At 52.3% G+C, this 25565-nt stretch overlaps 7 protein-coding genes across 7 annotated transcripts; 2 read left to right on the plus strand and 5 right to left on the minus strand.

The window, feature by feature from the left end:
- The first annotated feature begins 8239 nt into the window (after window positions 1-8239).
- C7974DRAFT_396774 (bola protein) lies at window positions 8240-9257 on the plus strand. The gene is made up of 2 exons (XM_046142114.1): window positions 8240-8691; window positions 8929-9257. Exons 1-2 carry the CDS (start codon window positions 8407-8409, stop codon window positions 9091-9093), a joined length of 450 nt encoding a protein of 149 aa, XP_045996598.1. The 5' UTR covers window positions 8240-8406; the 3' UTR covers window positions 9094-9257.
- Window positions 9258-10548: 1291 nt separating this feature from the next.
- Window positions 10549-13839, minus strand: C7974DRAFT_208073 (RING finger domain-containing protein). Its single transcript, XM_046136902.1, has 3 exons — window positions 13599-13839; window positions 10660-13403; window positions 10549-10606 (listed from the first exon to the last, which is right to left on the minus strand). Exons 1-2 carry the CDS (start codon window positions 13659-13661, stop codon window positions 10710-10712), a joined length of 2757 nt encoding a protein of 918 aa, XP_045996599.1. The 5' UTR covers window positions 13662-13839; the 3' UTR covers window positions 10549-10606; window positions 10660-10709.
- C7974DRAFT_208066 (uncharacterized protein) lies at window positions 13702-14670 on the minus strand. The gene has a single exon (XM_046136901.1). It carries the CDS (start codon window positions 14543-14545, stop codon window positions 14018-14020), a length of 528 nt encoding a protein of 175 aa, XP_045996600.1. The 5' UTR covers window positions 14546-14670; the 3' UTR covers window positions 13702-14017.
- C7974DRAFT_208065 (prenyl cysteine carboxyl methyltransferase-like protein Ste14) lies at window positions 14671-15861 on the minus strand. The gene is made up of 2 exons (XM_046136900.1): window positions 14935-15861; window positions 14671-14882 (listed from the first exon to the last, which is right to left on the minus strand). The coding sequence occupies exons 1-2, from the start codon at window positions 15698-15700 to the stop codon at window positions 14797-14799; spliced, it is 852 nt and encodes a 283-aa protein (XP_045996601.1). The 5' UTR covers window positions 15701-15861; the 3' UTR covers window positions 14671-14796.
- A 2115-nt stretch (window positions 15862-17976) lies between these two features.
- C7974DRAFT_208100 (uncharacterized protein) lies at window positions 17977-19820 on the plus strand. The gene is made up of 2 exons (XM_046136903.1): window positions 17977-19409; window positions 19456-19820. Exons 1-2 carry the CDS (start codon window positions 18164-18166, stop codon window positions 19638-19640), a joined length of 1431 nt encoding a protein of 476 aa, XP_045996602.1. The 5' UTR covers window positions 17977-18163; the 3' UTR covers window positions 19641-19820.
- A 3057-nt stretch (window positions 19821-22877) lies between these two features.
- On the minus strand, window positions 22878-23933 carry C7974DRAFT_425421 (uncharacterized protein; the record flags this gene model as incomplete). The annotated part of the gene is made up of 2 exons (XM_046144475.1): window positions 23861-23933; window positions 22878-23807 (listed from the first exon to the last, which is right to left on the minus strand). Exons 1-2 carry the CDS (start codon window positions 23882-23884, stop codon window positions 22878-22880), a joined length of 954 nt encoding a protein of 317 aa, XP_045996603.1. The 5' UTR covers window positions 23885-23933.
- Window positions 23934-24290: 357 nt separating this feature from the next.
- Window positions 24291-24893, minus strand: C7974DRAFT_377277 (uncharacterized protein; the record flags this gene model as incomplete). Its single annotated transcript, XM_046140341.1, has 1 exon — window positions 24291-24893. One exon carries the CDS (start codon window positions 24891-24893, stop codon window positions 24291-24293), a length of 603 nt encoding a protein of 200 aa, XP_045996604.1.
- Window positions 24894-25565: the final 672 nt, after the last annotated feature.

The following is a 25565-nucleotide window of genomic DNA, read 5'->3' on the forward strand; positions in this document are numbered from 1 at the left end:
CCGCCGCAGCCACCAAGGATTTGCCGCACGGCCTTGACCAGGGCAGCTGCAGCACCAGTGCACAAGCGAGTTGATAGCGCGCAGCACGATCCACCCCCCAACAGACCAAGGATTTGCGCGCAGCGATGCAGCCAAGCGGCAGCAACCGGTCGAGCTGCGGCGCTGGGCGAGCGCGCGGGAGCGGAGACGTGGGCGGTGGGCGATGGGCTGCGGGCTGCGAGCTCGCACGCTGCTGGCTGGCACGCAAAGACGCCGGCGGCGGCGCTTGTTGGTCGCGGGGACAAAGGACTGCCAGCGACTTGACGGTACCGGCGCGGAGATGGCAGACGCGACGGTGGCGCCATCCATTGCACGGCCTCGCTGTCTTTATCAGCGCACACACCGAGCCGGACTGGACCAAATCTCAAATCTCCCGAGCGCAGCGCATGCGGCTCGTCTGGCACGGCCGCTGCTCGAAACGGTGCAACAGCAGCCTGCGTGCCCGCGAGCCCTGCGAGCAAGCCTGCAAACCTGCCCGCAAACCTGCCCGCAAGCAATCCTCGCCCATCTCTCATCACCGCGGCCTGTCGCCCAGTGCGCGCCCGGACAGCGGCGCCGGCTTCGTCGTGCCCGCGCACTACGCGACTGCAGCCCACATGGGCTGAGACGGACGACCTCAGACCTCGACATGGCACTGCTAGTCCCCCGGACTGGGCGGACGTCCGCTGCAGCATGCTGCCACTGCAACGTGCAGAGTGCGGTGCGCAGTGTGCAATGTGCAGACGCGTTCTGATGCGTTGCAATGCGTGGCGATGCGTTTGCGCCACGGAGCCTCGTCGCCGCACAAGCCACGCAGGCAACCCACGGCCAGCGTCGACGAGACTTTCGCCTCTGTTTGCGCACAAGCCAGGCGTCCGAGCGAGGTGATGTCATTGTAATGGGGGTGAGCTGATGAAAACGGCTGCATCTGCCCGCCCTTCGCACCGTCCATTCTGCGCTGCCCGTGTTGGTGTGTGTCGCGACCCGCAAAGAAGCTTTTGCGGTACCTGAATGATCGGAGCAAGTAGGGCGCGGCTTCGTGCTCGCAGCCACACCTCTTTCCAGTTGCTCGGTGGTCAAACTGCTCAGATGAGGCTGCGATCGCCGTTTGCTGCGTGCGCTAGGCCACACTTGGCCCTGCAACCCCTGCTCCAAACAAGCGAGCCGTCAGCGAACTCTATTCTCGCAACCAGCTTTTCCACGCTCCACAGCAACCCACTCCGTCTGAAACCTCCACGGGGCGTGGAGCATTTCTTGCGTACTGCGGGCACGTTGTGCCGTGGGGCCTGGGGTCAGACTGCACAGGACACGTCAATATCAGAGACATGCCTCGTCGACACTCCTCGCCCATTCACGGCTGCCCTAGCAATGCACTGCGATACTTCGTCCATTGGTCCAGTAAAGCGCCGATGTGTGCGGCTTCACCACTTAATTTCCCCGCACTGTTGCGCGTCGAGTGTGCAGTGCGCTAGCAAACTTTACAAAGGGCATCATCGCGTACGCAGCGTGTAGCTGTACCCAGGTGCACAATCTGATTCTGTTCCAGCCGGTTGCTTACGACCGTGTACCCCTCTGCGTGCAAGCCGTACCGTTCTATCCGCAGGCCTCGAATCACCCGCGCGCGTCTACGCGTCTTCATAGCTCTCCATAGACTGATCGGCATGTCGCGAGCCTAAGCATTGGTGGCTGACATCCTGATCGCCTCGCTGTGCTCACAAGTGAGCTGACACGCCGCGAACACCACCACAACACTAATATTGCCCACCGTTGCTCAAGGGAACTGGTAACCGCGCAGATTTGGCTTACCGCCTGTAGATTGCGCTGACCGACACACTGTGGAGCACGGCTGCAGGCCACGGTCGCGCACTTATCCAAAGGACGATCAAACACGGTGAAGGACAAACGCGGTGAAGGAGTTTGAGAGCAATGTCCACCCTATCGCGACGTGAAACGCATCTCGTCGCCTGTTTTCTAACATCCTCATGTTGGCCAGACCACAGATCCAAGCTGCACTAGCCCGCTTTCTGGTCAACGCCCGAGCATCCAAAGTTTTTTGTCCGGCAGAACAGCCCGCGTGGGCCACTCAGCGCACAGTCACGAACGTACCGCCTTGCCTCTCTTAGCCCCGCCTGGGCCGCCGTTGCTCATCGTCGATCCCCACTGGATGGACGATCTAAGTTGGAAGCTTTGACTCGAGACTGCCGGGAGCTATGCCCCTTACAGCAATACTCCGCCCGCACTCTCGCAAGAACAGCACCGCGCGGGACGCAACGATACGGACAGAGAGTCACACAAGCGCGCAGCTCGCAGATACCGGAGTCAAAGGCAGTGGGTTCCCTCGATGAAATTTGCTTCCATCCCCACTGTCGAGCTGCACTCAGCACCATTCAACTTCCAACGGGATCGGGCACCGCACGCCAATTGACGGTACTGACGAGTACTTAGCTGGGCTACTCACAAACGGAATAACCTTGACTCTTCTAGGTTTGGGATGGAACCATGGCCGCAAGCTTGCTCACTGGCATTCTTACCAAGTTCACCAAAAAGCATGGAATGCGCGAATCAGACCCGACTCGCTAATACCCACACCGGCCGGTCAATGCACTCTCCATCTCCGGCGATGCCATTACAGCCAAGGTTTGGGTCACTGCTATCAGTCAGCCATCATTCGAACCAGGACAAAGAATGCGGATATCGGATACGCCATTGACACAGTTGGTACTGCTATTCCAGCGCGTCAAGTTGCAGGCGGCCATGCTTGCAGAACAGGAATGCCTGATCGATTTGTAGCGCACAACATATGTGAGACTCAAGGACAGTCTCATCTTACGACAACACTGCCTTGGGGTTGGAGACATCCATGAACGACGTCAGGCCACGTTGCTTGGAGTGGCCCATGCATCGTGTGCATCTCCACACAGGCAGCAATCTGCTTTTTAGCGATGTGGGATGTGCACGACCCGTTCTGTTTTCACGATGCGTGATGTCACACAGCGCTTGGTCTCGTAGGGACGCCCCATCAGTATACCTAGTGCACACGACCAGTCACAATGCCTTGAGCCACACGGCGAGTTTTGTTTTTGTTCAGAGATAGGGATGCGTGGGCACCTGATCCTCACCAGCGATGTGTCTGATGTACACCGCTTCTTGAAGCACCGTCTTCTAACACCATCAGTCTAATCATGCCCGGCATCGCGTTTAAGTCTTCACGGTCGCGGGACCTCTTGCCGTTCCTCTTGAGAGCCAGAAAGGAGCTATCGCATGTACATTTTTGGATGTGGGTACCCGCCAGTGCCCCACTCCAACATCATGGATGTGACGGACCGAAACGGACGATAGCCTAGCAGAGCTCCATTGACCAGGGTCTTGCACGCTGAAGTCTCCTGTCATTTCGACTCCCAAGAGTTCTTGAGAACATTCGTATGGCAACTATCAGTCCTCTAGGAGCTAGGTAGTCTGCAGGTATGCAGCAAAGAAATTACCTAAAAAACCGATGCGCATGGTTCGCACGTACTCAGTGTACCCAAAGGAAACCATGCGTAACCTTCCTTGACAGACGCGCGACGTGTTGACGGTAAGCGATGTACCGCTAGTGACGTTGACTCGAATGATTGGCCTCGAAAGCTCCAACATCTCGACAACACGTCAGTTACTGGCCGGCCATCAACGACCAACACTGACAGCGTAACACACTGCTCCTTCGCATCCATGGGATCTCGAATTTTGGTGGACGTGATATCGAGGCCGGGCTATCCGCAGCATATTGTACGGCCCCCGGCGTATCCGTTTTCGGCCGCTCTCGGTCGGGCCGCTGTTCTCGGCTTCACTCGTGGGGCATAACCAATCTGAATCTACTGTCACCTATCGCTCCACATTACATACATGATCATGACCATGCTGTAGATTTGCACATGTCGGACCGTGCAGTCGTTGATCAGTCGGGTTCTTTTAGTTCGAGTCTTGCTGCACAGTTCTTGCAAGCTAACCCAGAGGTTCAGTTGCACGTCTGCTCCTTGTCAGCCGCAATCCGTGGTCGGCTAATCTGTGTCATCCCATCACAGTGATTGGTGATTGATAGGACTACGGCAACACATCGCACAACACCAGCTTATACGCGTTATCACGTCAAATTGGAATGTCATTGCGGGGCACAAGAGGCTTCCGCTGAACGGTGTAGATGACGGTATGGACCGATCCGTCAGCGGTGATCCAGTCAAATCCCGTAGTGGGCTGACATGAGAAGCCCTCTAGAGGCCAGATCAACACCGGCAAACATCCACCCAAAACCATGATGAGCACCTAAGGTTTAGTCTTAACAGACAGTTGCTTCAATTTGTCGCCCAACAAACAGGTTTGCTTCACGCAGGTTGGCATACTTGAAATGGTTTTTACGTTCGCTACAACGTACACAGTAGGCGGACGCCAGGCGTGCTGTGAGCACAGCGTTATTCAGTCATCTCCCTGGCCACCTGAAGTATTTCTTACATAGCTTTGTGTATGATATCACGCACTGTACGACGTGCTCGGGTCGGCTCACGAGAATGTCCCCTGACGATACCGAAATCCCACTCGGCAACTGCCACTCGCCATCGAATGCCAAACGCAGAGAGCGATGCCAGAAAGGCGTAATCCTGGTTCCTGTGCATGAACATGCTGTACTTGAAGCACAGAAAAGCACGTTAGTATGCAGTAAGGTGAGGTGAGACGGGAAGGATGAAAGATACCCGCAGCACTACGCTCTGTGGTCCGAAAGTGATAGGTCGGTTGCGGACCGATAACATACAGGCTTTCGGCATGCTCGATAGGGACTTTATTTCAGTGTGCCAACGCCGCCTGATAGGCATATGGATGCTGTTCAGTCGCGCGCTAAAATCCATCCATGGAAAATACACAACATGCATACCCCATATTGCCAAAGGACTCGGTTAACAGGTCCCGCGAATCGTGTCTTATCATGCATGACAGCTTGCAGTGCGGCCTTTTGTACATTACCTTATCAGATCGACAAGACTCGGACATGTGAGATAACCGGTGCTCCTGTGCGACAACTGAATACCCGCAGCGTTACCACTGTTTAGTCTCCAAACGCGCGCTGTTACTGTGCATTCTGTCCCATCGGGGAGATCATTGAGCTCAACGAAACAAGGCTCCCTTAAAGAGTGAACTTCAAGTTCCGTCTAGTGGTGAGGGTCCAGTATACCAAGCTCAAGTTCAGGAGATGGTGAATACTGCTTCTCGTGCTTTGACTGACAAAACGAGGCCGCAACTTGCCCCGCAACCGTTGTCCGGAACCGAGGACCCTTGCGACACTCAGCCAAGGACACTTCCGCAATGCAGACTAGCGGTCTCGGCTGCACGCACGCGCCGGCTTTTCTTAGCACACCTCGTCCACACATGCCCCACTTGCGAGAACCACCTCTCATCAGCATCTCACTTGCAAAATATGGTAAGTCGCTGTGGGCGAGATAAAGCATAATGTGAGCCCTGGATGATAGTATCTTGAAATGTGCAGTTCAGCGTTGTCAAAAACACCAATACCCCTGTTTGTTGAATATTGTGGCTGTTTGGTAGATGGGTTGCGGAGTGGCAATGTCCCAACAAACAGACACTGACGGCGCAACACGAGCCATATGCCGCTCAAGCCAGTAACCTGTGTCGTGCATGACAGGCGCTGAACGACGATCAGGGTCTGCTGAATCCTTTGACAACCACGCTCTGCTTTGGGGATGTGTTGAGGCCATGAACTCCAAGGTGGTGGCGCGAATAAGCGGGCCGTTGGATGTTATGGGTTAGATGGAGCGCCGGTTGGCTATCAGAAGCCGTGAAGGATGTGATGACGTGACAGGGGAAGACAGAGCTTGAGAGATGTGATCCTGCTGTGCATCTAGCGTACATGCAGGGAAAGCAAACCAAGAACGCAAGCAAACTGGGGTGAGATGTGGAGGCGAGTCGACAGACGTGAAGCTTGATGAGGATCCGAGGCACACGAGCAGTCATTGTCACAGTAAACTACCTAAAAACAACGAATGCAGCATGAGACCCTGAGCGGATAGGTGCAGCCCAGGGTCTTCCAAGACGGCAGAGCACACGCTACGCTTCGGACTTCAGTATTTCAAACGCCGAGTCGAGACGTGTACCGTGATTTTCGTAGGCAAGTCAAACAGTAGCATCGATGGTTCACAAGCAGAATCCACGATCTGCGTTGGTACGCGTTCAACACAGATTTTCGTCACCTTCGAAGGACTAGATGATGTCCTGGCTGCGTTTGGATGTAACGCGTACGCCCTGAAAACTGGAGACATTTTACCATCTCCGCACTCCGCATACCCAATCCTTCATTGTCGCGTCCGTTCCCCACCAGTATGCATACACTCTCGGCCACCATCCTCTAGCTGCTTACATGAGGGTCGCGGCATGTCTTCGGTCGCAACTTCAAATTGTTGAGAGTGGGCCGTTGCAACTCGTACGCTCGGTGTAAAGCTCCTGGTTTGTGAGGCTCTAGGAGCCGCTGGCCTCGTCTTGTGCATGCAAGGCATTCCTCCCCCGTGGAGGTGGTGTGGGCCCTGCATGAGCCACAAGAGTCGGCCTGGACATCAACGGCGCTCTTGGGAGTCTGGAGGCCAGCCGGCGGCAACGGGACGCTAGAGAGTAGTCACAGAAAGGCGATGTCCGGCGTGGGTGATTGGATAAGATGAAGGTGAATGGGTACATATTTCCGGTGATGAGCGTGTGGCGCGGAACGTCTGTTTGCGCGAAAGCTGTGTTGCAAGCTGGGGCCGTGGCGGCGATCATCTTTCGTCGATCTCGAAGGTCTTGCTCCGAAGAGAGGCTACAGGAAGTGGTGGGTTGGTCTGATTGCTGCAGTCGATTCATGCAAGCCTCAGAATGAGGTCAATCGTGAGGCAACTCTGAACCACCAAAAGCCAGTCGTCATACGTTTTACACAGCACATACAACCCAGCATCATCGTCTAATCTTGAACATGACGTTGCTGAGAAGGGACGATGCATAGCTGACAAGCAGAAGCAGGGTCTCGTCGTAGCAATTGCTTACTCGGAGCCAGGAGTGCGCTTCGTGGACCTGTCGGAGTCCGGCAATCTCTGCAATTATGGTAGCAGCTCAAAAATCTATCAGGGAATGCGATCACATTACTTGAGAGTGTGAAGTAATAGAGCAACCGTCGCCACGGCCCATAACGGACATGGGAGCTACTCCGGTCTCCGCAGTGCCATGCTGGGCCATCTCGGCTACGACGTTTGCAATGTTCTCTAGCTTGCCCGAAATCGCGCTCCCGTAAGGCATGATCTAAGACCTCATGTGCCAGCCTCACAACTGATCGCCTCGTTGGGATCCTGCCGCACAGCGTAGATGGCATCACCGTACGTCAAGGGATGCAACATTACGACAAGCGTCTACACCATCGTGCCTGCCGTCTAGCGATTTGTTGCCAATATGCTCCCTCTTCCAATGGCCACTTGCGCAAATCTTTGCGGCTCTCGCAATCCCCAGCTTTTAGCGTCTGGAAAGAGACAGGTAGTACCATGCATTGCCTTGAACCCTGAGTTTTCATGTGAAAATCCTCCAGCCATGGTGCTGATCATGGTCTCGGCCTGGCGTCTTGGAAAAGAGGGGTCTGTCCTCCGTGTTGGATCATGTCGACCAGAAACGTGATACGGTGACATGAGCCCATGGGCTGAGATGGATTGCGGAGACAAAGAAGCCGACTGCACCCCGCCATCACCATCGAGCGGGATAAGTGTGGTCACCGAACCGTTGGGAATCGCTTTGTGTCAGCGTGCAGATTGAAATGTTGCATTCATCGGTAGCGCAAAAAGTTTCCTCGTTGGGCTTGAGAGTGGGTGGTAATTATTGTCGAGGGTCGAACGAGCGGGGCTGAGAGCGAATGGCCTGATTAGGTACACCCGGGTACCTAGAGATACACATTACAGATCCGGCGGTGAGCGACCGGGCCTGCTCCTCAATCTGTAAAGTTTCTGCACCCCAGAAATGCATGCAGCGGTGCCAACAAACCACAGAGCGTTCGGCGGTGCGATCCATAGACTGCATCTTCTGTTGAGGAATCGGAGCGCTTATGCAGCAACGACAGTGCCCAGTCACCAAGGGATCTGGGTGAACAGCGCACTGTCGGTAATGCTTCGAAGATGGCTCGGAGATGGATCGCTCGCTTGCAGTTAGAACGACGCTCACTCCACGTGACTGATCGCTTGCCCTGGAGGCATGGTGGAGCTATGACGAAGTTTCGCGACTGCCATTCACGTAAACCAAACTTCGACGTAAACAGTCGCGTGCTCTCTCGTAAGCTTAGACGAATATCGATTGCAGTATGCACCCCGCAATGCACTCTCTGATACATATTTACAGCACGCCATGGCGCCTTCCAGAGCATTTCTCATTCGCCGCATAGCCTCTGCATCCGTGCAACCCCAGATTCGTATGCGCGCCGGCGCGCAACTCCTCTCGACCGCAGCAGCAATAGTTAGGCCTCAGTGCATACGCGCGACCGCCTTGACACGGTTCCAGGCCACACATGGCGCGACTCGAGCATACAGTACGCAAGCAAGTGGTATGCCAGAGCCACCAGACTTCCTGAATGATGCAGAGCTACATATCTTCAACAAGATAAGGGGGGAGCTGGAACCTACTAAGCTTGAGGTGCGTGGTCAGATTCCTTGGGGGGCGGCCTGGCAGTGCTGAAGAACGGTGTACGCAAAAGTGTTGAGATGCACGTCATCTAACACAAATCGCCGTGCGGTCGGCGCCCTCACCGTGCCAGTCTCGCAACGGATAGATGAACGGACAAGTGGATTTTATTGTCGAGAATTTCGCGACAGTAGGATCGAGCACCGCGGACAACATGTTTCGTGGATGGCACGCTGACCCATCTTCCAGGTTCAAGACATCAGTGGCGGCTGCGGTTCCATGTATGCAATTGAAATCGAGTCGCCTAGGTTCAAGGGATTGACTGTAATCAAGCAGCACAAGTTGGTCAACCAGGTGCTGAAGGAAGAAATTGCTCAGTGGCATGGTGTTCAATTGCGAACACGAGCGGCGTAGCAGAATTTTGCGTTTGGATTACATGTATACATATTGTAGGACTACTTAGATAGCAATCACTCTGTCAAGAACAACTCAAGTGCTGAGTATTGTACTTTGGTTTGTTCTTTTGGTTCGCACGTGGCAGCCAAGTATCGATTCGCAATAAAATAATGATAACCTCACTTTGATCTCTTACCAAGACCAACAAGACTTCGGTCATACGTGTCGATACATATTCGTTCCCGTGTATTAATTTAGATGCAGCCTTGTGGATGATGATGCTACTCTCGACGCTGTCGGTGACTTTTCAGCTGTAATTCTTTCAGGAGACTGAGACTTCGGCGGTTGTGTTGGAAGTCAGGGACGAATTTTAGTGAAGCAGCGTCGCACCTATGGTTCGTGCCATCGTGTCAATCATGTAAACAACTATTGTTTTCGTCCCATACCATGGAATTTTCGTAGCTTGCTTCCATATATTGCCCATCCTCACACAGTATTCTCTCATTCTCATCATCAACGCAGCTCCAGCTCACAAAGAAAACCCTCTTGCTCTTATCATCAACACAGCTTCAGCTCATCGAGGAAACTCGTTTGCTCTTATCATCTCCAACGCGAATTCAGGTTGTACAGGAAACGCACATCCACAATGCGCTACACTTTCCGCAAAACGGCAAGGCAAGAGGTAGTTACCCTCCAAGACGGAACCACCTATCTTGCGCCACTGTCTTACATCAACGAGTTGAGAGACAACTCCAAGCGTCAACAACCATCCAACTTCATAAGTAGGCCGGTTCCTCTTGTCTCTGCTCCGATCGCTGCGCAAAGAGCGCTCGAACGGAGCCGAGATACTGATCATGCAATGGCCCTTTCACCGCACCCGAGGGACCACCGTATACACGCCTGGTTGGAAGCCACAGCCCCTTCGCCGCCACCGTCATATGGCTCTGCTGGAAACGCGCCCAGGGTATCAGTGTGCAGTCTCAACGTTTGTGTTTTTTTTTCTGATTTTGTTCTTCGTGTTCCTTGTGATGCATCACAACAGCACACATGGCAGAACATATGGCAGATCATATGTTCAGAAGGAGACAGTTACACATAAGCGCTTGGGCCGGCTTCTGATGGACACTGCTTGCAGAGATGTTACTCTTGAAAGATGCATGCAATTGGTCCAAGATGGGAACTGGAGAATCAGCAGATGGTACTAATCTGAGCTTACGCCATGCGAACATAATTGAGGTCTTCGATAAAGGAAGTCGATCGGGATTTCATAGGAAATCCACCAGTAGATAAAACGAGTTTCTGGCAATTCTGTAGAGTACTTACATCACCGATTGTCCCTTTCTTTCTTCACAGACGTTGCACCTGAAACAAACAGATCACATAATCTCGACGAATTCATTCTGCTCGTCTGAGACAGATTAACCCAGATTGATGTATGTGACCACAAAGTCATCTTGGCCACTGAGAATTCCTGATGCAAGATACTGCTAGTTTCCGTCGATAGTTGAAATTTCAATACCAGTCGGTCATTCTTGTGGTGTGTTAAGTTTAGCAACCATTAAACTCTTTCGGATAATGTCTTACAATTACGTTCATGCATTCATATCTTCGTGTTCAAAAAGCAGGTCTGCAACTCAAACAGTAGCGACATGACTGGCAGGAAATAGACCCACCATGCCACAGTACACCCCCCAATACCACTCGCCATTAACATCGGCCGCTTCCCTTATCTCTGAAATTTTCGGAAATGCAAGCTCATCTCTGACGCCCTCCTCCGGCCAGTGGCCCCAGCGAGCTTGTAATCTAAGTCCAGTACCACCGTCTGGAGGATATCTTTGCGGAGCTCTTGATGTTGGCGACCTTGCCTGATCCTCATCGTCTTTGAGCGCCCAGCCACCGACAAGATCCTTGACCACAATGCGCAGCTGCCCCCCGTCACGATCTTCAAAACCTACTACGACCATGCGGTGACCACGGAAACATTTACGCCAGCCATTGATACCATTTTCTTTGCTGATCCGGTTCGAAACCACCAGCTTATGATAGCAAGCCATGCATACATCATAGTCGCCGGCGTTGCATTTCAAGCAGTGATAGCGAGTGTTCGACGGCGGGATGGGATATCTGCAGATATTGCATAGTGTTGTGAATGTAAGAGGGCGAAAGGTGAGATTTGCGATGGTGAAGAGGATCGGGCCCCGCATCAACGAAGCCGTCTTAGGCGTCAACGGGGGTGTTGTAGCTTCGTAATCGTGGTCAGGTGGTGCGAGAGAATCGGTGTTGGCGTGAGGCGTTGAGGGCAGCGAAAGCTCAGGGCTATCGGATAAATCGGTCTGAGACTTGTGTGCAACAGGAAGGAGTGGATGCGTGCAGTGACGACCCTGGTTGATGCAATCATTACAATAACCCCATTCGCCCTCATTACAGTAGTCGCACTTCCAGTAGCATGCATTCGCGAACGCTTTGCAGATATCGCAGAACACGCCTAGTTCTTTGCGCTGGTCGGGGTTGTGCTCACTTAGGAGTTCATGCGGAGGTAGGGTCGATTCGACGAGTTGGGCGAGTGGCCTTCGATATCGACGTCCGGTCAGCACGTGAGGATGTTCGTCATTCGGCGGGTAGCCACCCTGAGGAGTCTGGCGCTCGTAGCGCAACCATGCAGCCCAGCCGAACCCGAACCAATGCCTGCAGCCTTTGCCAATACGAAAGCAGCGCAGACAGATGTTGTAGTTGCCATCGTCGCACCGTTGACAGCTGTAGTGCAATTCATACTCAATATGGTCCTTGCCACAAGACTTACATGAAACATGTGGCTCCGCATGGAGAATGGGCGTTGAAGGCGTTGAATCTGAAGCTTGTCGTGAGCGTATTTCATTGACATTTGGGTCAGTTGCAGAACGGAGGAACGATGGGGGCGACACCAGTGGTGGAGTGCCTGTGAGGGAAATACGAGGCGGTCTTCCACTCGCGGGATCGGTAATCCGACGCAATGACGGGACACGGAAAGGGGTCTCTGCAGGTGGTGATGATGGAGAGGGATGCAGTGGCGGAGCGAACGTCGTCAATGTGCTGACAGGGCTGTCGCTACCGGGTATATTGAATCCCGTTGTTAGAGGCGAGACCGGACTTGCAGCAGCCATACTATCGTAGATGCTGCGTCGAAATTGCTGACGAGCCTCTGCGCTGCCCGACTGTTGATTGTCTGACTGTCGACGTCTCGACACTGTCACATTGTCGGAGGTCGACTCCCGCTCCTGTCCATTGGCACTCTGTCTGGAAGACGAGACGCCAAGAGTAGGTGGACGGTCTGCTCTCCTCGCTGATCTTGAGCTGCCTTGGCTCGAAGAGCGCCTATGTTGCCTACTGCCATCGTTCGCCGCATCGATCAGGCCGGGACGCGATATTGGCGGGCCATGCCTTGTACCATTCTGTGGTGTTGACGTTCGACTCTCTGAACGTCCTTGGCCCCGTCTCCGTGATGCGTCTTCGTCACGCAGTGGAGCGCTGCGTATAGGTTGCGGCAGTGATGTCTGCGATGAACTCATCAGGCCTTCTCTTGCCAGCCTTTCTCTTCTCTCGCGTCTTTCACGTTGCCGCTCTGAGTGTCGTTCAGATTGCCTCTCAGCTTGACGTCTGCGCACAGCTTCAGCGATCCTTTCGGTGATTTCCTCCTCCTGGGTAGTGCCAATGTCGTTCAAATCCACCCCTTCAGCTAGCAACTCCTCCAGTACGTGGCGCACAAGGTCCTCGTCCACTTCATCTGCGCCCAAATCTGAAGCGCTGAGCAGCGACCGCAGGCTCGCCTGATGCTCTATGGTCCTTGCTGGTGCGACAGCCCGTGATGGTGAGGTATTACGACTGGTGGTCCGCCTCGACTCTCTGCTGCCTTCACGGCTCCTCTCGTGCCTTCTTCTCTCTCTTGGTGGCTCCAAAGAATGGTTGCTACTGCTCGGTATGCCAACCTCCCTCAAGCTAAGTTGTTGTACTTCTTCAAGGACCCTGCGATCGTCCTCGTCTTCGGGACCGCCTCTCCGCCGCAATTTGGGCAACACATTGTCGCCGGGTCTGTATTTTTCTTTATCCGCCTTTTTCTCTTCGTCGCTCTTTCCCCTTCCTGGATTCGCTTTCAAAAAAATGTCGAGTAACGTTGTAACAGTCGCATTCGGTTGGGTAGAGCGTACCGAGGCGCGGCACGAGGGACACGTATATGGATGGATCGAAGTCGCGGCAGATGCTTGGAATGAGAACCATTCCTTCAGACAAGCACCGCAGAAGGTGTGGAGGCAGTCGAGGAGCGTAAGCGGCTGGTAGAGGAGATCGGTGCAGATCTAAGCATTGTTAGCAGGCGCATCCCAGCTTCCTACCACAAAAGCACCGTGAAAAGAACGAGCACTGGACAGGCATCTCGATCCTTCTCTGGCTCTGTTCATCGTCCCTCCCTCTCATTGTTGTGACGTTCCTGCCCACCGTTCCTTCCCCGCCCTGACTCTAACACCAACTTTGAAGAACGAACCTCGACTCACCGAACACGTCAATTCCTTCTCCAGATCACCCTGAACGCCACTACCTCGCCGAGCTTCTGCCATTGCGGCGCGACTATCGCAGCAGCCTGGTCAAAGGTGCTGTATGCCAGTTCCCTTGATGGCGGTGACGAGCGAACTACTCGAATGTAGTCAGCGACTCAAGCGCTTGGCGACTTCAGCTGGGGCGGCGTCATGAGTTGCCAGCTCATCAACAACATGCATCCGGTCTCGCTCGCATTGCTTGCCAGGCTCCGGTGAGACAGCGCAAGTGAGGTTCCCAACTTGCAGCCTGTTGGTGTGCTGCACGGTTACGTGAGGGGCACGCATCGGCGGTCGGGCGCGTCACGCGACCTAGGGCGTACATATGCAGGGAGCCGACTTCCACCTTACTTGTACACAGGAGCATGAAATCCTGTGTTTCACTCGTGGCACAGTATTGAAACCTCCAGACCTACGGTGAAGAGCCCACTACTGGGCCTCGGCAATAAGTCCGGGGGTTCGAACGCACATCTTTGCAAGCAGCCGCAATCATCGCTTACTTTACATTGGTTGTTATTTCCCTGGGGAAGACGATGTCTTTGTCGACCCAAGATTGATATCGCGATGCGGCCTTGCATTTCTGGCAGGAAACACGCTGATACGGAGATGCTTGGGTTCACCCACACAACACCCGCACGAATGACACGGCAGATCCGCTCGCGCATCGATACCAAAGCACGTAACGAGATATCCTTATAAGTTACAGACACTCTCTTCCATGCCCCATGCTCTATTCTATACGATCTGGACGACATTCCCCACTCCTGCGGCGAAGGGTAAATATGGCGAAAGACTGGATCAGAGGTTTGAAGAAGTCTTAGTCGCGACATCCGTTCATTCACTAGCATGAGATCATACGCGCTCGTCAAGCTTTCAGCGGAGCAAGTATACAACAGTCCTAGAACCATTCTTCCTGTCAGCCAAGATGTGCAACTACATTCACAACCGGTACCGCTGGGTCACCGAGAGCACGTGAAGGAAGATGACGCAGAGAGGGCAGAGCATAAAGCCCCACTCATGGGTAGTTTTCAAATACTCGATTGATGTGGCTGGACGCGTGCGAAGCAAGATATGATGGGGAGATATGTAAGGCTTTAGCCAGGCAGCACACAATCCGGTCGCAACCTGCCCCCAGCTTCTCCTATTGTTCCATAGTTACTTAGATAAAAGGTATCCAGACGCGTGTGTTCGCTCGGTACGTCTCGTAGTCCTTGCCAAAGAATTGAACGAGGTGTCTCTCTTCATCTGTATGATTGTTAGCATAGCTCCACCGAGCCCAAAACGATCGGAAGCTTACGGTCGATTCTTTTCATAAAGAAATACCACAAGACCCCGGCAAATGCCAAGGTGCAAACGGTGTTCCCAACCATGACCTGAGTGCCAACGCCCCACCAGAAGAAGCCAAAGTATGATGGATGACGGAAGTGCGCGTACAAGCCCCGGGTCACAAGCTCATGGCCTTCGTTCTTCTTCGACTGGACCTGGTGGTTGAAATTTGTGCCTGCTTGCGCCATAGCAGTACTCCTGACCACCTGCCCCCCCACCACCATAAGCACACCTGCAAGAACAGCCACTGGTGAGTGGACCCTAGACTGCCATCTTGGAAAGAAGTAGGATGTGATAATGGTTTCGGACAAAGCTACTGTATGCGCAATACGATAGTGAGAGCCGTTGGTGAGCAGGAACGAGCTTATCTTCGCATCAGGTGTGTTGTATGCAGCTGTGGTGTAAAACTCAAGGAAGTGGAATATAGAGAGTATTCCAAGGAAAAGAGATGGTCGCCATAGGTGGCTGCCATGGTATGCGAGTTGTGCCGCGAGAAGGAAGCCTGCTAGCGCAGCGTTGCCCAAGAAGAAAGCTCGCAGCCCGATGCCTGCAAGTGAGCGTGTTCCGTTCAAGAAAAACTCTGGTGGCACATGATTGACAGGCTTGGTTTGGAAATTTGGCGCCTCTCGTGCACGTAGGTCTGTACCAAGCTCTGAGCTCCGCGACTCCTGCGACGCTGGGCGGTTTACATAAGAGATGTTGTTGTGCGACGCAGTCGCTGATCCGTTTGAGGCCATGTTGGGGCAAGAGATGAGGAAGGCACGGCTGGTAAAATAATACAGGAAGCCTACAGCATTATCAAAAGAAGAGGCGAAGGCACACAAATTCTGTGGGTTTATGCAAACGAGGACAGACAATATCAAGAGCGCAAGGGTGGTGCTGCCATTGTTCACGCGTGTTTGCGAACAACACGGACGATGCCGTCACAAAACTAAGCCGTATTTAGTCTAGCGCATCTAGCTCTTATTACATAATCTTGTAGCCGTGGTTGCCCCGCGGGAAACCTTCGTAGACTCTTCCTTTACTAAATGCTGGACAACGGGATTTCCTTGATTGGCACGAATTTGAGCCAGTGCTCTTTCACGTGAATTGTAATAACAGAAGACGCTTACCCATCGTGCGAAGACTTGCAATTTCAAATCAGGCATCATCGTCATCATGACTATCTCTCAGAACAAGCAGCATATGGCTCGCGGTGAGCTCTATACCGCGTTTACGCCAGAACTCATTGCAGAACGAGCACGTTGCAAACATGCATGTGCCCGCTATACGAGTGCTGGCGAGGTCTCGCGCCGGAAGCTGACCGAGCTTTTCAGAGAGTAGGTACCCGCCCTGCTCTTGTCTTGCGCTGGGAGTACTATTTTCTGATGCCTCGAACAGCATCATTCAGGACAAGACTCCAATGCCCCCGCAAGCCGCAACACCAGAAGAAGACGACGCTTTGTTTGAAGATGATCCTTGGATTGAGCCTCCCCTGGCCATGGACTACGGCTACAATGTCCGTCTCGGCAGGAATGTCTTTATCAATTTCAACTCTGTCTTCCTGGATACTTGTCTGATAACCGTGGGTGACCGTACACTCGTCGGACCAAACGTTTCATTTTACTCTGGTACACACCCACTGGATCCCGTGATTCGCCAGGGGACTCGTGGTCCTGAACTTGGGAAGGAAATCCACGTCGGGCAAGATTGTTGGATTGGCGGGAACGCCATGATTCTTCCCGGTGTAACGATAGGCAGAGGGTGTGTTGTAGGCGCCGGAAGCGTGGTAACAAAGGATGTACCCGATTTCACTGTTGTGGCGGGTAACCCCGCTCGTATCGTGCGAAAGATCGAAACGCAAATGGATCCCGCACAGAGCGGTGTTGAATGGAGCGGGTGGCCAAACGAACAAGCGAAAGGTGCTGAAGGGTCCATCTCGAATGAGACAGAGGCCAATGTGCAGCAATAGCCATCGCGTTCGAGCGCAACGCCAGGCATGAAACAAAGGCTCATTAGATTTGTTGATCAAGAAAGACCGTTTACCGCGGACGGTAGCCGAATACGTGCCATTAGTCTATCACTCCTGTCGGCCCACTGAGTCTTGCTCTGTCTCGCATGCATTGTGGTCAGCGATGTGGTTCGCTCCGGGCCGATCACTGATGCTGCACCTCTCGTATGTAACTTTATATTGACGAGCATGACAGCGGGGAAAGGGCGGCCCCAGAGCATGGGAACCGTCGTACGAGCTTTGCTATATCATAGTCGTTCCCCCAACTAACCCTATGTACGATGCTAAAAATTAAGTTTGGCTAAGGACGTGCGCTCTAGAACTTTATGAAACAAGTCTGAGGTAGGTCCTTCGTGGGCTTTCGCATTTGCGGCTCTTTTAAGAATGGGTGGTGCCCGCACATTGTCAGATTACCGCTAGGTTGAGAGCAAACACATGTTACTCCCCGGAGACGGAACATCTCGAAATCCGTTTTACAATGCGCACTGACCACCATGCGAAGCTACTTGCGGAGCGCAGTGAGTCCACACCCTGGGGAATCACTCGCAGATTGTACTTCACCACTACCAATTAGAAGTTCTGCCCGGCAATGTATTGGCGATTTAACCAATCAAACCTTGCGGCAAACAGCGTCCCTCGTGGGTAAAGGTTGAGACAAGACTCGATGATCTCCGGCAAGCTTTGCGTGCCAAGACAGACGAAACTGATCCTCAGACGCCACCAAAACAATGACACTTGGACACAAAACAGGGTCAGTAGCTGCATCGATCGTTTGAACTAGGTGCACCCAGCGAGATTCCGTGTTTGTGTCTGGGGATCTAGCCTGAGCACACATCGCTCGCCTGACTTCGACCTCAAGGAAGGGGCTGGAGCACCGCTTGGTACACTACGAGACTGTCATTTCAAGCAATTTTCTGTCTTGAGAATAGCTGCCAAGTCTTCACAAACGGCTCCGTTCCAGATCGCTGCCCAGCCTGACTCGCCTCCACGGAGTGTTCAGGCGCATGGACAATGACACAAGATGCAGTGTGCAGCGACTACAAATACCTCGACTACCTGCACCCACATTAGCATCATCGGACAGGTTCCTCATTCATTAACAGGCTAATAACTTCTATTCAGCATCTTCCAACTTCCTTTAATTCGTTCACCATAATCCACTCAAGCATCTAATTCACATTTCGGTTGATCCGACATATTACCATTCACCATGAAGTACATTCTCGTCGCCTCTCTCCTCTCCTCCGCAGCTCTTGCTGCTCCTTTCGCCCAGCAAGGCAACGGTAATGCCAATGGCGGCAATACCAACGGGGCCACCAACCAGCAACAGGGTGGAGCTACTCAGGGTGGAGCTACTCAGCAGGGCAATGGCCAGACTCAGCAGCAAGGAACACAGAACGTACCCACAGGCCTTGGTGCCGGTGCTACGGGAACCAATGGCCAGACTCCTACTGCGGGTGATCTCGCCACCGCGGTGTCCAACTGGATGGCTGACACCTCCATGGTCTCCAACTTCCTCAACACTGGTGCCAGCATTCAGAACAACGCTGCTTTCAAGCAGGCTGCTCTTGTCGCCTACAACGCTGAGGTTGACGAGCTCAACCACAAGGCTATCATCGACGCTGCCAATGGCGCCCAGCCCAACGTCCAGGCTGCTAACTCCACCCTCGCCACCGGTGGTGCTTTCATGGATGTCGTCAACAAGCTCCAGATCATGTCTGTTCAGGGCCAGGCCGCAGCAAACAACATCGACCTGATCAACCAGAACCGTTGCACAAACGTCCTCCCCAACATCGATGCTTACATGGCCTCCACCGGCTCCACCTCCCAGGCGGTCCGTCCCCAGGTCTGCGACCAGACCGGTGTCGCCGGCGGTGTCCAGAGCCAGGGTCCCACTCTGCCCGGCCAGCCCGCTGGTACGCCCCAGGCCGCCTTTGCAGCTGCCCAAGCGCTACAGCAAGGAACCGGCAATGGCCAGCTGAACCTCCAAGCCAACGGCATCCCCGCTGCCCAAGCCGCCGCCCAGGCTGGAAACCCTCCCCCCCAGGCTGGCGCAGCCACTCCTCAGGCTGGTACAGCGGCTCCCCAGACTGGAGTCAACGGACAGCAAGGCGCTGCCAACACCCAGGGTACCGGCAACACCCAGACAGGCGCCAACACCCAGGGCACTGGCAACACTCAGACAGGCGCCAACACCCAGGGTACTGGCAACACCCAGACTGGAGTCAATGGACAGCAAGGTGCTGCCAACACCCAGGGTACCGGCAACACCCAGACAGGCGCCAACACCCAGGGCACTGGCAACACTCAGACAGGCGCCAACACCCAGGGTACTGGCAACACTCAGACAGGCGCCAACACCCAGGGTACTGGAAACACTCAGACAGGCGCCAACGGACAGCAAGGCGCTGCCAACACCCAGACAGGCGCTAACACCCAGGGTACACAGGGAACCAGTATGTCTTCCTCCTTCTTGGCATGATCATCGCTAACTTTACACAGACGGACAGCAGACCGGAAACACTCAAGGCACTCAGACTCAGGGCGGCGCTGCTGCGGGCGGTGCTGCTGCAGGTGGTGCTGCTGCGGGTAGCCCCGCTGCCGCTGCTGCTCCTGCTCAGTCATCCGCTGCTGCTGGTGGCAAGAACGCCGGCAAGGGCAAGGGCAATAAGAACAAGAACAACTGAGCGTCTTTTCGGGATGCTAACAGAGAAGTGAGAGCGCTGTGGCTGGTTCACGGATCACCCTCTCTGCATGGATGATTGGATGGTTAATGCCTATGTATATTTGATATTGAGTTGCTTAATGGTGGATTGTATCAGAGGGAGCGTAAATAGTCAAGATGCTGAACAGTTAGTTAAACGGGGTTCTAGCCTGCCTCAACGGCATTGTCTTTTGCCCACTCGTGAGGTACTCAAGTTCTTTCTTGCAGTCAGTGATACTGTGCCTATAATCGCTTGTCTCAGGAAGGTTTGAGCTTGGCGTTTCGAGACCTGACTTGCCCCATGCTCAAACAAACAAACATTCTTGACCACGGCAACGATCTGTGCCGAAGCATGCATTGACCTCTAGGACGCGCTTGGACGCTCACCCCCTGTATTCGTTGACCCGCCAAACATTCATCGTAACACGAGTATACCCTGACTCCTGACCCTCAACGCCTCGTTCGGAGACTCAAACGTGTATTGCGACCAAGTGAATGAAAAACTGTTCTGATCGCCTTTCCCCCTGTACATGGTTGTTATGCGCAACTGCTGGTAGACTGAACAGGGCATGTGAAGTGCTGATTTCTTCTTACAGGAGGGTTTCGTCTGGTTTATAAGCTCACCGTGGCATCGTTGGTGTAGTCGAAAGGAGTAGAGAAAGATAAGAAATGAATGAGATATACGTGCGAGAGTGCATGCATGCGATTATGAGTGTAGGGTGTTCCTAATCATATGATTATGACCGAAATATGCAGACCACCCCTATTTTAGTACATACCTAAATGCGGGAAGGCTACTGTGAGAGGGCCTCTTAAGCGTAGTATCTTTTTAACAGGGCTAGACTACCTACTCGCAGGCCCCGTAATCGAGACCACGGGTCTGAACACACTTCTCCAATGACTGTTGCCCTTTTCTGATAGAAATAACTGTTCAGTGACATCTGTAAGTAGATACCTTGGTAGACAGTAGAGCAGTAACATATTTATCAAGGTACTACAGGGGATCTTTTAGGTGTATATTAGACTTATGTCCTCCCTACATCATACCTAGGTACACGCGCATCGATCCTGTTGGATAGGCACTTTTACTGAACAACGCGCTGCAGCCACACTTAATTACTCATTACTCTTTGTATTTCCAACATATCCTATAGCTATCTAGCTAATTAGGATGCGTAGGTATCTGAGCTCGTAACTATGACAGCATACTGCGACAATGTAAGGGGGTGGTCCGCACCTATCCACAAGCACCGACAAGGCATTAGGTCATTCTATTCTGCATTCTTAGGGCCATGAATCACAGCCAACTTGATTCAACGCAAAATATCAGTGATACAATCAGTATGTCGATATATATAGCTTTTGAGCTTGAATTCGAATTTTAAACGCTATTGGGTGGCAGGTCACTTCTTGGAATCCAGATCAACTCGACGAGGCTACTAAATGCTTGGGCTGAGAATGTAATGAGAGGACATCCGTACTCCGTTTCCTTTGCCTGTAGAATCTGCCGGGCGCTTATTGTATTTCCGTTCGTCGTTTGGCGTGTCCATGTTCATGGTCATTGCCTCGAGATGTGTCTCGGCAGCCTCTTGGGCGACGATGGCTGCGATCCCGTCGTCATCGTTATTGTCTTCGAAGCTGTCCGTCGCAGCCTTGGTGTTGAATAGAGTGAGGCGATGAGGTCTTGGGAGCCACCGGCGAAGATGCTGGTCTCAAGAAGTCTCTAGCACAATACCTTTTATGGGCTCATAGGACAATCCAGTGTTGTCCATTCTAAACTCCTAATTGGCACTGAATGTAAGGTCTCCCGCCGAGTAGTTTCGTCTATGGTGGTTGCGCTGGGCATTGGGTACGGGGGAGGCGGGGCGCCTTGTAGCAATGTTCATCAGGTATGAAAATCGTTGGAGAGCAGGTGCCTTCTGACTGGTTGGCAGGCGCCTACTACATAATGTGGTTACCGTGCGCCACTCTCCGGGCTTCCGTTGGTGCCTTCAATGGCCCAATCAATCATTGACTTCCAACGGGTTATGGGACCGATGCTCTGCCGGCATCTTTTACTATGCTTGTTTCTCTATACCTCCCCTGCATAATTTTACGCGCTGCCTTACCGTCGTACTCAACAGAAATGAACTAAGCCAACTTAAGTTGGTTCTTGTTCTTTCATAACAGAAGCCTTCAACTGAACTTAAAGCATCGCATGAAACTCAAGCTAAGAATTTGCAGCCTACAAGTGTTTCCCGGGTGCGCAACTCGCAGCGCTAAATCGCTCTTGAAATCGGGTCGTGGACGCGAATTCGAGCATCGATCGCACCGTGATCGCGAATCGGAGAATAGTCTTCCAGCCATCGTTATCAGAGCGTGTTTCTGAGTTTGATAACAGGCGCACAACTGGAACTAGCAACGCTACAGAGCCTTGAGAGCGTGTTTCTGCATTTAACAACAGGCGCAGAACTCGCAACACTTAGTCGCTCTCGAAGACAGGTCGTGGACGAGAACCTGAGCTTCGCACTGATGGCGGTGAATGGGACAGTGAGCTATCAGACTTTGATTTTGCACCAAAAACCAACAGCCAGCAGAGGAAATCGATTGTGAGTGACAAATGAAGACATCATAATGCTGAGAAGCTCTCTGACTCACGTAGTAGTAGCCCTGAGACTATTTGAGAGCAGGACACTCTTATCACAGACTGCCCACATAGACACACATTGATATATGGGACGCGCAGGGGTGATTAGTAGCAATTATTATCTCAGTGTATCGACTACTTGTCGCGCTCTCTACTGCGTATCGGTAGAACTTGTATCAACTGAAACAATGGAGGTTGTAGGACTTGATATGTATGTAGCAGAATCTGACAGTACGGATCTGATGTCTATCGAGTCTCAAAATCGCGGGCTCTGTAAGTCGCACAGGCAGCCCGGAGTCCAAAGACGTCATAAGGAGCAAAACTCTTACAGAAATGATCGCTTTTGTATATCTCATTGAGATGAGCCCACCAGGCGATAGAGTAAGAAAAAATATGTCGCAGTAGCCAGCAGTCCATAGATCCACGCCCAAATTACTCGGTAAATCCTGACGCGTCAAACACAAAGAGATTGTTTGCCTTGCCCTTATACTTCTTTCGAAGTCTTAGGCTCGTTGCAAGCATATAAAAATAGCCTGTGTGGTCATCCATGAGTTCTTCTGCTCAATACCCACCTCCTCCTGCTTCCGTTACAGTTCAAGCGCTGCTTTTCTTCTCTTGGCCGTCCTTCATATGGTTCTTCTCGTAGTCTTTGAGTACGACCATGAAGTCATCGGCCGACTTGCGGGCGTGCTCGACTATACTCGCGAGACCTGTATATTTGAAAGTCGTGGGTCTCCTTTCTTCGGTACGAGCGGTGTTGAGGGTGTGTAGTTTTCTGAAGGCGAGGTAGGAAGGAGCCCAGAACACTCTGTTGGGGTGTTGCTTTTCGAGGGTCTGACCGAAGCTGCGAATCTCAGACAGTAGGGCGTTTGATGGCCTTTCTGTAAGCTTGTGCTCTTTGACGAGTGCAGTTGCTACGCGACTCAGGACAGCGTCACTGCAAGGAGTATTGAAGGCGTAATACTTCAACCTGTCGTCCCTTAGGCTAGAGGTGTCGTCTTCCTCGTTGTCATCGTATGCGTCATCCCTGGCTAGAGCCTCACTGCCGCCCTTATGATCTTCCTCAGAGACCGTCGCTGAGTCGTCTGGTCCGCTCTGTAGAGACTGCGTCTCAGAGGAAAAACTCTCCTCTGGAGCGGGTCCAGTTGCTTCTGAGATGAGATCTGTTGTATTCATGACAAGCTCGGGCGAAGCGGTCAGCTCCTGCTGGTTTCTTTGAAGGATATCGGGGCAGTGGTCGCGATACAGTTTCTTGACGGCTTGTGAGGCAGCACGCTCCTTCTTCTTCTTCATTTTGTAGTGCTTGCGAACCACTCTGAGCATTGCGGCGTTTTTCTTCTCAAGCTTCTGAGCCTTCTTGATTTGTCGCTCTAGCATTGCGGCGTTTTCCTTCTCAAGCTTCTGAGCCTTCTTGATTTGTCGCTCCAGCATTGCGATTATGACTCTGTCATTGGTCTGTTTACCATTGCCAGAGTATTTCCGTTTCTCTGTCTTCTTTCCCATTTTGCGAGCAGGCTTGTTATTCTGTGTGATATTCAGCGCAGTTGTTCTCAGAAGGCCTACGATAATCAACGTACAGCTTTGTCCTTGTGACTGGCCATCGCGTGAGTTTGTTTGACGAGAAACTATTGGACGTGTTTTGGATTGTTTGGTGAAGAAGAGGTGCAGCTTACCTTCGCAAGGTTGTGGTGAAGTAAGAGAGGTAGCACGTGATATGCCAAGACTTTCCTACCCTAAATAGTCTGCTAGGCAGAAGCAGAATTAGCTCGTACCAGTGACATGTCAATGATATCTCGTGCTAATTCTGCCGTTGGAACTGATCGCTTTTTCTGACTCCATAGTACCACCTTACACACTTGAAGTTGCATCTTTTGATCCCAGTACCTATGATTGGAGGAAATTTGTGTATTGTTAAGCAGATATGAAATATTCGAAGCTGACAAGCACCTCAGTCTTTGTTCCCATTCACGTAAAGCTACCTTGACAGGCTCGAAGGTATCTAGGTACTTAAATGACAACCTCTTCGTCGGAATCGTCGCCATACATCTGTTTGACTTCCTCCTCGCTGTAGACATCATGCACGAACCGAGCAGTGACGTGGTATATCTTGTGCATGCCTGTCTCCTTGATGCTCTCCCACATCGTTTCGGCACGCTCCATGTCGCGAAATTGAACCGTGATGTTGCCAGCCGTATCTTTCGCACGATACGCGGACTCGAACGACAAGATCTCGTCAAGATGTGTAGACCAATTTGATGAAGTAAGCCCAGTAATTACGAGCGTGGATGTCTTCGCTTCCTTTTTTTTCTCTGCAACGAAAGTGGTGTACCGATTGATCTTGCTTGAGTGAGAAGTGATGTCAAACGGAATTTCTTCATGATTGGACTCGTATGCGTAGTACTTCTGTTCGGTTCCATTCAAGCACCGCTGCTCGTGTTCCCCCGGCGAAACGTCTACAGAAAAGATTACCCACGCATGCGACCTGTGATTGGCATGGGTGTAAATTTCCACAATATTCTCGCGATGCTTCTGGTCAGAAAATTGTGCGTAGACCGTGTTTGGTCTTGTTCCGCTGAATAGGTTCGAAAAACGGAGGACTTTTGAAGGCATCTTGGTACTAGGAACTGGGATACGTTCAGGTGTCTTAGGAAGGTTGTTGTTGTCGTTTTTTTACTGGGCTTGAAGGTGTTAAGTATTGATAAATGCGAGTATAATACGATTAGGATTCCGTAACAGAGGGAGAAGCCAGTAGAGAAGCGAAGCTGTATTATATAGAGCAGACATTTGCCCTTTATATATTTCTCTATAACTGTAGTGTCTTGTTGAACACAGGGACCAGATTCGAGGATTTTCATTCCAAGGACTGCTACAGCCAAACTTTGGATCGCCATCCAAAAGGGATCTAGGGGCAAGGTAGCGACTGTCTCGGAACCACAGCACATCCATGATCTTCAGTACCAATAAAGGATTGAGCTACTGCTGCACGGCTGCGCCTAGGTATCCTTTTCAGCGGACCTTCAATAACGAACCTTATTGTTGTGATGTATATATTCTCATAAGAACCTACCCTAGCCTCAATTGTAATCGTGATAAGAAGAGTATCGTAGTCATGATTAAAGTCCGTCTCGCGCACCAACGGTTCCGCGTCAAGAAACAACGAACAGCATACCCCACGAAATCTGCTAGGTTTAGAAGCATATAAGGTTGAAGGTAATACGGGGAACAGTGATGGTACAAGGCCTGGGATCTTCCAGATGCTCGTGCTGATTTGGTAAGATTGGA

The sequence above is a fragment of the Boeremia exigua genome (genome assembly GCF_020726555.1).
Source record: "Boeremia exigua strain MPI-SDFR-AT-0100 chromosome Unknown C7974scaffold_7, whole genome shotgun sequence".
NCBI classification, from domain to species: Eukaryota; Fungi; Ascomycota; class Dothideomycetes; order Pleosporales; family Didymellaceae; genus Boeremia; species Boeremia exigua.